This window comes from Triticum dicoccoides, chromosome 4A (assembly GCF_002162155.2).
Source record: "Triticum dicoccoides isolate Atlit2015 ecotype Zavitan chromosome 4A, WEW_v2.0, whole genome shotgun sequence".
Lineage (NCBI taxonomy): Eukaryota > Viridiplantae > Streptophyta > Magnoliopsida > Poales > Poaceae > Triticum > Triticum dicoccoides.
Genome location: NC_041386.1, coordinates 751,489,939 through 751,502,848, shown reverse-complemented (window position 1 = coordinate 751,502,848; position 12,910 = coordinate 751,489,939). Strand labels below are relative to the sequence as shown.

Genomic DNA, 12,910 nt, shown 5'->3' with positions numbered 1-12,910 from the left:
GGAGGAGGACGAGGACGGTCCGGCGACGGGGCGGCTACGGGCGGCGTGGGGCGCAGGGGGAGCGATGGGGTTCGTTCCCCCGATCCGATCTGGATCGGGGAGGAGGGGGGAGAGCGAGTGGGGGGGCGAGTGGGGAGCGTGGAGTGGCGGACCGGCTAGGGTTCCGATCGGGGTGGGGGTTAAGGGGAGGCCGGCTGGGCCAGGTGGGCCGGCCTGGCCGGTGAGCTGGGCCGTCTGGCCCAGTTGGCCAGGGGGCCTTTTTTTTGTTTTGTTTTGTCTTTTGCTTTTGTATTTTTTTTATTTCTTTTCCTATTCTGTTTTATTTAATTTAGAACCTTTAGGTATTTTATAAAAATGGGTTTGTTGCACCATAATTAACTTTGTAATATTTGACAACCACCGAACATTTTAGTTTTAATTTTTGAAAACTTTTATTGTTACCATTAATTTGAATTTGAATTTCGAACGGTTCCGAATTATTGCGAGGATAGCAACAGTAACCGAGGTGTCATGGCATGATTAGCGTGGGATTACTGTAGCATGATTATCCGGGCATTACATAGATCCCGCCACGACGCTCTGTTTGCAGCTGCACCATCTCACTACCCCACCATTCAACATATATACGTATCCGGTTTGTAACTTAGAGTCATCTAGATCTGTGTTGAAGCTAGCGTCGATGTAACCCTTTACGACGAGCTCTTCGTCACCTCCATAAACGAGAAACATGTCCTTTGTCCTTTTCAGGTACTTCAGGATATTCTTGACCGCTGTCCAGTGTTCCTTGCCGGGATTACTTTGGTACCTTCCTACCAAACTTACGGCAAGGTTTACATCAGGTCTGGTACACAGCATGGCATACATAATAGATCCTATGGCTGAGGCATAGGGGATGACGCTCATATCTTCTTTATCTTTTGCCGTGGTCGGACATTGAGCCGATCTCAATCTCACACCTTGCAATACAGGCAAGAACCCTTTCTTGGACTGATCCATTTTGAACTTCTTCAAAATCTTATCAAGGTATGTGCTTTGTGAAAGACCTATGAGGCGTCTTGATCTATCCCTATAGATTTTGATGCCCAATATGTAAGCAGCTTCTCCAAGGATCTTCATTGAAAAACACTTATTCAAGTAGGCCTTAATGCTGTCCAAGAATTCTATATCATTTCCCATCAAAAGTATGTCATCTACATATAATATGAGAAATGCTACAGAGCTCCCACTCACTTTCTTGTAAACGCAGGCTTCTCCATAAGTCTGCATAAACCCAAACGCTTTGATCATCTCATCAAAGCAAATGTTCCAACTCCGAGATGCTTGCACCAGCCCATAAATGAATTGCTAGAGCTTGCATACTTTGTTAGCATTCTTAGGATCGACAAAACCTTCCGGATGCATCATATACAGCTCTTCCTTAAGATAACCGTTAAGGAATGCCGTTTTGACGTCCATCTGCCATATCTCATAATCATAGTATGCGGCAATTGCTAACATGATTCGGACGGACTTAAGCTTCGCTACGGGAGAGAAAGTCTCATCGTAGTCAATCCCTTGAACTTGCCGATAACCCTTAGCGACAAGTCGAGCTTTATAGATGGTGACATTACCATCCGCGTCCGTCTTCTTCTTAAAGATCCACTAGATCATGATGGCGCGCATTGCTGCGCCCATCTATTTTGTCATTAAAATAATAAAAATTGATGTAAATATATGATTGGACTAAAGTTATTAACAAAACCAAGCTGTATGGTATTTAACGACAAAAGAAAACTGAAGATTAGAAAATAAAGCACCAGTAATTGTGCTTAGAAGACTGCAGCTATAAAATCAGTTACCCAATTCATGCATTGTCTATTCTGGCAACAAAACAACAATTTTACAATTCAACTCAAATAAAATACAATAAATTTACAAATATATGAGAAATTCCATAAGGTACAATATTCCTTGGATAGATGCACGCTTAGCATGGTCCATGGTAAACTGCAGCATGCCACCAATAGCAAATAGCCAAAAAGGCACTGCTACTTTTCTCAATTATTATGTGCAAGCCTTAGAACCACTGTAACCAAAGCATAAATAGGAGAGAAAGCACACCAAGTGTAGATCAACATGGTATGGTATCGAAATCCAAATGGTTTATTATCTCCAGTGACATCAACTACCTTCCTGTGGAACACAATGATGAAGTTGTCAGCATTATTTTACAGAGAAATGTAATGTGTACAAACGGGAAAACTTTGGTCTTAGTCCATCGAACATTAAAAATGTGCAAGTCACGGCAAACATAGTACACCTTATAATTGTTGTTATAACAGATAGTTATGTATGGAATGCAATGGCAGCTAAGCTAAGGAAAATAATGTGGACAATTATAGAATTGTATAGATAATGTAATAAAAAAAATATGTAAGAAGCATGATCCAAATAGTACAATGTATTGGTCATCTTTTTGGCTAAAGTTTTATTTGATTTTGTTGGGTTGTAAGTTGGCGTATGATTTCTTCTAATACATGTTAAGTAAAAATCTGCAAACAATGTAATGGTTCTGATCTACAATAGCATCAAATATAAGGTTTTGACACCAATTGTTACGATTTTAGTAAACTAACATTTTAGAAAGAAGGGTGAACCCATGGATATACCAAACGTGCAAGGTGGAAAATAAAGAAAAGAATCACCAGAGACGATGGAAAACTGCACGTATGAGCAGACCCCTCTGACATGCAACATCGCCAGTCAATGAGAGATGTCAATAACAACCCAAATACTACCTTTGTAATAACAACCCAAATACTACCTCTGTAAACTAATATAAGACGTTTTAGATCACTAAAGTAGTAGCGACCGACACTCCAGTTCTCAAAATGATATACATGGCTTTCAAATTTGAAGTTAACTTATTAGATGTCAAACCTAAAATTATGGCACCTGGATAGAACAGGACGGTCGTATGTAGAAGATTTCATGGCAAAGCAAATAAATGAGTGTTTGCTTCAAAAGATTTGCCAAATTATGCACTAAACAGAACTTCAAAACAAAGCAGAGGAAAATTACGCACTATTGTTTTCTTTAAAATTGTCCATAAGTGTACTTTGCCAATATTTTGAAGAATTTTTTTTGTAGTGCCTAATTTTATCAAATTCATTCTCAAATATTGGAGTGAGAAGACATGTTACCGTGCTCATCCCCTGAGTGGAAAAAAATTCTCTTACTCTGAATCTCTTTACTTTCAATCAACTAAATTTCAGCTTCAAGACTACATGATTTTTTATATCCGCCAAAGTTAAGCAGATAGAAAAGCTGAGCTAACCTCCAACCATGCAGCAAATTCCTAATGTAGTCGTTCACATCTGGTACCAAGCAGCAGTAGTGCAAGACATCTCCTTTTACATCACTTCCTCCTTGGATAACTATAGTTGTGACTACAACTTTACAGAAGTATTTTTTTGCCTGAACCAAGCCCAACCAAGATAGTTTAGAACACTATACTAAATATCAAATAATATAATTACATGGTCCCAAGTGATGGAACGTACCACTCCATTCTATTTCATTTAAAAAGGCATGACATAATATAACTACACTCCAGAATCCACGAACATGAGAATTTTTGGAGAGGCAACGCACCACAAAGACCTACCAAAAGGCAGACTCTGACACTGAAATTCGATGCATCTGCCATAAAAAACACTAACTGTCAAGTTCATCAGTAGACCAATTGTTTTCACTCCATTCTCCAGTTCATGGATAATATCACAATATCACGGCCATAATCGAAATCAAGAAGGGACCGGCGACCTAGCAATGTCGTGCAATAGAGCAGTCAGTTCCATCTATAGTAATCACACTGCAGTAGAGCGGTCAGTTCCACCTAGAGCAATCAGACCATAAAATATGAAATTGCGTCGCAAGATAATTAACTTGAGGCATAATGGTGCACGAGCACTAACCTGTTTGTTAGCCATTGGAGCTTCACAGAATCTACTGGAAGGTAGAAAACAACCCAGAAGAAGCAGCAGACCAAGTAATATGGAGCTCGAATTTGTCCTCCTAGAACACAGGGATTCATTTCAAATTATGTTAGCATAAAGCACAATTGCTGGAAAAACATAATGTTTGAGTACATGTGCTTAATATGAACCATTTGAAGATAGAAAATCGAGGATATAGAAGGCACTACATGTCAGCCTTGCTCCTGCGACTAAACATGACATCGAATGCATAAGAAGAAACGTATGCACGTATGCTTGTGCTATGAAAGATTCAAAGTAACACTAAATAGGAAAATTAATTAAACATAAAAGGGCAAGTAATACTATACAATTCTGCTGAATACTGAAAATTAATTTATAAGTGTGATTATTGTGATTTTCTGGAGAGGTAGTGGAGCGTGATGGCAAAGGGCCTAAACGGGCAGGAGCACATTGGTCTTAGCCCTGAAGATGATGATGTGACTGCTTTGTCTCGTGAGCGCCATCCACCGCCTGATCTTGGGCAACAGTGACTCACCGACCCCACGAGTGAGTCGGTATGCACGAACCGGAGTGCCCACGTTTTCCTGGCCGAAGGAGCGGTGCCAGCCACCATCTCTTCCTCCACCTCCTCGAACCCTCTCTCGGACTTCTCCTCCGCCTTCACCATCTGCACAAATTCAAACCAATCTGAGTCAAGACGCGACACTAATTTGTGCAATCCGCGGAAACATCAATCCCACCTCTAGCGCGACACGAACAAATCATGGACTAAGATCTTGCTGGTGACCTGGTGACAAAGAACAACATGAATAAAAAATCCTTGCAGAATTTGGTTTCCCATGGGAGGAGGACGAGGAGCCACGGGAGGGTAAGAGAGGATGCCCTGGGAGAGGGGAAGAGATGAGTTTCTTCTCAGTTGGGTTTAGAGGCAGGGAAGGGGAGATGGAGGTGGCGGTATCACTCCCCTGCATCAGATGATGGTAAGGCCGAGGGTGGCGAGACGACGTTGCTGGGAGGGTTGCAGAGAGTCGAGGTTGAAGAAGATGCAGTCAATGGTCGCAGGAGAATCGAAGATCTGCAGTGGAATTAGATCGGCACCGAAATGAATCTAGCGCGGAAAGACGATGGTGACAGGAGCTGCGAGACGGAGAACATGGTGGCGGCGGCGTCACCTAGGTCTGGTCAGCCGCCACAGGATGGAGACGAAAGGAGGGTGATGTGAGGGGTGTTTTTTTTAAGGATAGGATGCACAAGCGGAAACTCGTAGAAGCCCATTAGGCCCAATTTTACACCACGCACCCAAAATTGTCACCAGAATAGCGGCCCAGCAAGAAATCTCTCAATTGTAGCGAACCTGGCGAGTCAAAGCGGGATTAAGAGGAAATCCAATGGCCAAAAATGCACCAAACTGATGATCTGACGGTTGGAAATGCTAATGGTCTGAGAGGACAGGAATAGTGCTCAGTTATAATATATCTAAATTTGTTTTCTATCGCTCGCCGATCATCGGGCAAGTCAGTCAAAGTCCATACTTTGTTTTCATACATGGATTCTATCTCGGATTGCATGGCTTCTAGCCATTTGTTGGAATCTGGGCCCGCCATCGCTTCTTCATAGTTCGAAGGTTCACCGTTGTCTAACAACATGATTTCCAGGACAGGGTTGCCATACCACTCTGGTGTGGAACGTGTCCTTTTGGACCTACGAAGTTCAATAGCAACTTGATCCGAAGTACCTTGATCATCATCATTAATTTCCTCTCCAGTCGGTGTAGGCACCACAGGAACATTTTACTGAGCTGCACTACTATCCGGTTCAAGAGGTAGTACTTCATCGAGTTCTACTTTCCTCCCACTTACTCCTTTCGAGAGAAACTCCTTTTCCAGATAGGATCCGTTCTTGGCAACAAAGATCTTGCCTTCGGATCTAAGGTAGAAGGTATACCCAATGGTTTCCTTGGGGTATCCTATGAAGACACATTTTTCCGACTTGGGTTCGAGCTTTTCAGGTTGAAGTTTCTTGACATAAGCATCGCATCCCCAAACTTTTAGAAACGACAGCTTAGGTTTCTTCCCAAACCATAATTCATACGGTGTCGTCTCAACTGATTTAGACGGTGCCCTATTTAAAGTGAATGTAGCTGTCTCTAGAGCGTATCCCCAAAATGATAGCGGTAAATCGGTAAGAGACATCATAGATCGCACCATATCCAATAGAGTGTGATTATGATGTTCGGACACACCGTTACACTGAGGTGTTCCAGGCGGCGTGAGTTGTGAAACGATTCCACATTTTCTTAAGTGTGTACCAAATTCGTGACTTAAATATTCTCCTCCATGATCCGATCGTAAGAATTTTATCTTTCGGTCACGTTGATTCTCTACTTCATTTTGAAATTCCTTGAACTTTTCAAAGGTCTCAAACTTGTGTTTCATCAAGTAGACATACCCATATCTACTTAAGTCATCAGTGAGAGTGAGAACATAACGATATCCTCCGCGAGCCTCAACGCTCATTGGACCACACACATCAGTATGTATGATTTCCAATAAGTTGGTTGCTCGCTCCATTGTTCCGGAGAACGGGGTCTTGGTCATTTTGCCCATGAGGCATGGTTCGCATGTGTCAAATGATTCATAATCGAGAGACTCTAAAAGTCCATCAGCATGGAGCTTCTACATGCGCTTGACACCAATGTGACCAAGGCGGCAGTGCCACAAGTATGTGGGACTATCGTTATCAACTTTACATCTTTTGGTATTCACACTATGAATATGTGTAACATTACGTTCGAGATTCATTAAGAATAAACCATTGACCATCGGGGAATGACCATAAAACATATCTCTCATATAAATAGAACAACCATTATTCTCGGATTTAAATGAGTATCCATCTCGCACAAATGAGATCCAGATACAATGTTCATGCTCAAACTTGGCACTAAATAACAATTATTGAGGTTTAAAACTAATCCCATAGGTAAATGTAGAGGTAGCGTGCCGACGGCGATCACATCGACCTTGGAACCATTCCCGACGCACATCGTCACCTCGTCCTTCGCCAGTCTCCGCTTATTTTGCAGCTCCTGCTGTGAGTTACAAATATGAGCAACGACACCGGTATCAAATACCCAGGAGTTACTACGAGTACTGGTAAGGTACACATCAATTACATGTATATCAAATATACCTTTAGTGTTGCCGGCCTTCTTGTCCGCTAAGTATTTGGGGCAGCTCCGCTTCCAGTGACCCTTCCCTTTGCAATAAAAGCACTCAGTTTCAGGCTTGGGTCCATTCTTTGACTTCTTCCCGGCAACTGGCTTACCGGGCGCGACAACATCTTTGCCGTCCTTCTTGAAGTTCTTCTTACCCTTGCCCTTCTTGAACTTAGTGGTCTTATTGACCATCAACACTTTATGTTCTTTCTTGATTTCAACCTCTGCTGACTTCAGCATTGAAAATACTTCAGGAGTGGTCTTCACCATCCCCTGCATATTGTAGTTCAGCACAAAGCTCTTGTAGCTCGGTGGGAGCGACTGAAGGATTCTGTCAATGACCGCCTCGTCCGGGAGGTTGATCTCTAGCTGGAACAGGCGGTTGTGCAACCCAGACATTTTGAGTATGTGCTCACTGACAGAACTGTTTTCCTCCATCTTACAACTATAGAACTTGTCGGAGACTTCATATCTCTTGACCCGGGCATGAGCTTGAAAAACCATTTTCAGCTCCTCGAACATCTCATATGCTCCGTGTCGCTCAAAACGCTTTTGGAGCCCCGGTTCTAAGCTGTAAAGCATGCCGCACTGAACGAGAGAGTAATCATCAGCACGTGATTGCCAAGTGTTCATAACGTCTTGGTTCTCTGGGATGGGTGCTTCACCTAGCGGTGCATCTAGGACATAATCTTTCTTGGCTGCTATGAGGATGATCCTCAGGTTCCGGACCCAGTCCGAATAGTTGCTGCCATCATCTTTCAGCTTGGTTTTCTCTAGGAACGCGTTGAAGTTCATGTTGACATGAGCGTTGGCCATTTGATCTACAAGACATATTTTGCAAAGACTTTAGACTAAGTTCATGATAATTAAGTTCATCTAATCAAATTATTTAATGAACTCCCACTCAGATTGACATCCCTCTAGTCATCTAAGTGTTACACGATCCGAGTCGACTAGGCTGTGTCCGATCATCACGTGAGACGGACTAGTCATCATCGGTGAACATCTCCATGTTGATCGTATCTTCCATACGACTCATGTTCGACCTTTCGGTCTCTTGTGTTCCGAGGCCATGTCTGTACATGCTAGGCTCGTCAAGTTAACCCTAAGTGTTTATGCATGTGTAAAACTGTCTTACACCCGTTGTATGTGAACGTAAGGATCTATCACACCCGATCATCACGTGGTGCTTCGAAACGACGAACTTTAGCAACAGCGCACAGTTAGGGGAAACACTTTTCTGAAATTATTATAAGGGATCATCTTATTTACTACCGTCGTTCTAAGTAAACAAGATGCATAATCATAATAAACATCACATGCAATTATATAATAGTGACATGATATGGCCAATATCATATAGCTCCTTTGATCTCCATCTTCGGGGCTCCATGATCATCTTCGTCACCGGCATGACACCATGATCTCCATCATCATGATCTCCATCATCGTGTCTTCATGAAGTTGTCACGCCAACGACTACTTCTACTTCTATGGCTAACGCGTTTAGCAATAAAGTAAAGTAATTTACATGGCGTTCTTCAATGACACGCAGGTCATACAAAATAAAGACAACTCCTATGGCTCCTGCCGGTTGTCATACTCATCGACATGCAAGTCGTGATTCCTATTACAAGAACATGATCTCATACATCACAATATATCATTCATCATTCATCACAACTTCTGGCCATATCACATCACATGACAATTGCTGCAAAAACAAGTTAGAAGTCCTCTAATTGTTGTTGCATCTTTTACGTGGCTGCAATTGGGTTCTAGCAAGAACGTATTCTTACCTACGAATAACCACAACGTGATTTTGTCAACTTCTATTCACGCTTCATAAGGACCCTTTTCGTCAAATCCGCTCCAACTAAAGTAGGAGAGACAGACACCCGCTAGCCACCTTATGCAACTAGTGCATGTCAGTCGGTGGAACCTGTCTCACGTAAGCGTACGTGTAAGGTCGGTCCGGGCCGCTTCATCCCACAATACCGCTGAAGCAAGAAAAGACTAGTAGCGGCAAGTAAGTTGACAAAATCTACGCCCACAATAAAATTGTGTTCTACTCGTGCAATAGAGAACTATGCATAGACCTAGCTCATGATGCCACTGTTGGGGAACGTTGCAGAAAATTAAAAAATTTCCTATGGTTTCACCAAGATCCATCTATGAGTTCATCTAAGCAACGAGTCATAGGAGAGAGATTGCATCTACATACCATTTGTAGATCACGTGCGGAAGTGTTCAAGAGAACGGTGATGATGGAGTCGTACTCGCCGTGATCTAAATCACCGATGACCAAGTGCCGAACGGACAACACCTCCGCGTTCAACACACGTACGGAGCGGATGACGTCTCCTCCTTCTTGATCCAGCAAGGGGGAAGGAGAGGTTGATGAAGATCCAGCAGCACAACGGCGTGGTGGTGGATGCAGCAGGACTCCGGCAGGGCTTCGCCAAGCTGCTGCGGGAGGAGGACGAGGTGTAGCAGGGGGGAGGCGCCAAGACACAGGGTCTGGCTGCCCTCCCCCCTGCCCTACTTTATATAGGCCCCCGGGGGGGGGGCGCCAGCCCTGGGAGATCTAATCTCCCAAGGGGGGCGGCGGCCAGGGGGGGTGGAGTGCCCCCCAAGGCAAGTGGGCCCCCCCACCTAGGGTTTCCAACCCTAGGCGCAGGGGGGGCCCGGGGGGGGGGGCGCACCAGCCCACTAGGGGCTGGTTCCCCTCCCACTTCAGCCCACGGGCCCCTCCGTGATAGGTGGCCCCACCAGGAGGACCCCCGGGACCCTTCCGGTGGTTCCGGTACAATACCGGGTGATCCCGAAACTTTCCCGATAGCCGAAACAGCACTTCCTATATATAATTCTTTACCTCTGGACCATTCTGGAACTCCTCGTAACGTCCGGGATCTCGTCCGGGACTCCGAACAACATTCAGTTTGCTGCATACTCATATTCATACAACCCTAGCATCACCAAACCTTAAGTGTGTAGACCCTACGGGTTCGGGAGACATGCAGACATGACCGAGACGGCTCTCTGGTCAATAACCAACAGCGGGATCTGGATACCCATGTGGGCTCCCACATACTCCTCGATGATCTCATCGGATGAACCACGATGTCGAGGATTCAAGCAACCCCGTATACTATTCCCTTTGTCAAACGGTATGTTACTTGCCCGAGATTCAATCGTCGGTATCCCAATACCTCGTTCAATCTCGTTACCGGCAAGTCACTTTACTCATACCGTAATGCATGATCCCGTGACCAGACACTTGGTCACTCTGAGCTCATTATGATGATGCACTACCGAGTGGGCCCAGTGATACCTCTCCGTTATACGGAGTGACAAATCCCAGTCTCGATTCGTGCCAACCCAACAGACACTTTCGGAGATACCTGTAGTGCACCTTTATAGTCACCCAGTTACGTTGTGACGTTTGGTACACCCAAAGCACTCCTACGGTATCCGGGAGTTACACGATCTCATGGTCTAAGGAAGAGATACTTGACATAGGAAAAGCTCTAGCAAAACGAACTACACGATCTTGTGCTAAGATTAGGATTGGGTCTTGTCCATCACATCATTCTCCTAATGATGTGATCCCGTTGTCAACGACATCCAATGTCCATAGTCAGGAAACCATGACTATCTGTTGACTAACGAGCTAGTCAACTAGAGGCTTACTAGGGACGTATTATGGTCTATGTATTCACACGTGTATTACGATTTCCGGATAATACAATTATAGCATGAATAAAAGACAATTATCATGAACAAGAAAATATAATAATAATCCTTTTATTATTGCCTCTAGGGCATATTTCCAACACCTGTAGTGTATGGGGGGATTCTTATCCAAGTATGGAGGCCTTGATAACCATGTGTTCTACTCCGACATGGAGATATCTCACAAGGGAGAGGTAGATGAGCTAAGCTCTCTCAAATTCTATATTCTTAACTAAACCCAGAATGGGGGAGGAGAAGTATATATATGTAGTCCTAGGCAATGAAGGGGTAGGTTGGGGGTAATGGGGAAGACATATGGGAAGCAAATACATTGTTGCATTCAAACATATATGGTAAGCACATGGTATCAATACAACAAACCCCCAAATTGGTAGAAGTGCAATCAATACAAATATGAATATGCTTCCTCATCACCTGAATAGCAATGCTAAAACAATTGGGTGATGTCTATCACATGAATAACTTGCATGCGTGGAGTTTGGCAGGCATCGATGTATGGATGGAGCGAGCATGTGTTGGTTGCCAGCACAAGAAGAGCATGTATTTACGAGTATTACCGGCTAGTTTTTCATCCTGACTCCAAGGACAGATGTTCCCACGACCCCTCTGGTCATGAAAGCTTATGCAGCCCAAGATGACGCCTCCTTGGTTTGTGAGATCAAACCTTTTTTTTTTGCGGAAATGTGAGATCAAACCTTAGTCATGTTTGTGGCTAAGAGCGATAGCCATGATGTGTTCAATATTTGTTGTTATGCTAAGCAGTGATCGATTGTTCATATCGGTCTGGCAAGAGATAAATGAACCGATATGGGTTGTTGCCAGTTTTCATATTTTGTTCGCATATGACGGGAGAGGGGTGGGTGGGTTTCTCACTGTTGTGGTAAGTGGGCTAAGGAGACATCTTTTTCGTCGTACAATTTTCTCCTCAATTGTTTGCAATTTGATTTCAATCATGCCAAGTAATTGATTGAAAAAATATCGCTTTTTCAAACAATTAATGGAATAAAGAAAAATGTCTTGTTATATGATGCAAGTGTGAGGAAACTTCTTGCCTATCGGAGGAGCATTCTCGACCCGTCAAGAGACAACAGAGTAGTCCACAAGGGCCCCACTGTCAGTCGCACACCCGACCCCACCACGCCTTTCATCTGAGTCGTCGCCTTGCCCTACCCTAGGTATAAATCACAAAAAATAGACAGAAGGAAAGACAAAAAAAATCAAAACACAAACGAAAAACAATTAACGATGATGTGGCGTGAGCGACACGACAAGCGTAGGCAGGACAAATGCGTGTCACCCTGTCTTGCCACGTGACAAGCAGGGCTCTAAGCTGCATGTGCAGGATTTGGTCAGGTGGACGGAGCATGCACACGTTGGTTGAATTTGGCGCAGGCTCTTTGGTGATGGGCAATCTAAGATGGTTGGCCCCCGCCCCCGGACAAACTATGGTCCAGGGTTTTCTCCTGATTGTATATAATGTTGTTGTTGGGTGATGAATGAAGCTCTCGAGTCGGAACATAATTTATCTGATGTTGAGATATACTATTGTAGTTTTTAGCAAATAAATAAATAAATAAATAAATAAATAAAGAAATCCATTGTCCCTTGGTTGATGCAAGGGTGAGGAAACTGGCTAGCACAAGAGCATTGTGGATCCTTCAAGAGACGGCAAAACGAGTCCACGGGGGCCCCACTGTCAGCCGAACACCTTCCTTCCTAGTCGTCGTCGCCCTACCCTAGATATAAAATTCGGCCGAAAGAAAGAAAAAAAAAATCGAAATCGAAAACAAAATCAATCGCTTCCGTTACGAATTCCCCCAAATCCATCCCCACCCCCGCCGGATCGATCGCCGCCGCCGCCATGTCGTCGTCGGCGCCGCAGCAGCGCTACTTCTGCCACCAGTGCGACCGGGCCGTCGCCATCGCCGCGCCGGCCTCCCGCGACGACGAGGTCTTC

At 44.1% G+C, this 12,910-nt stretch overlaps 1 protein-coding gene across 1 annotated transcript in view; it reads left to right on the top strand.

Annotated features, from left to right (window-relative positions):
* The first annotated feature begins 12,737 nt into the window (after nucleotides 1-12,737).
* LOC119284472 (E3 ubiquitin-protein ligase RING1-like) overlaps nucleotides 12,738-12,910 on the top strand; it is a 4,162-nt gene continuing 3,989 nt past the window's right edge. Inside the window, exon 1 of the mRNA XM_037563576.1 lies at nucleotides 12,738-12,904. Within this exon, the coding sequence (XP_037419473.1) occupies nucleotides 12,815-12,904 (90 nt within the window). The 5' untranslated portion in view covers nucleotides 12,738-12,814. The remainder of the gene's footprint in view (nucleotides 12,905-12,910) is intronic.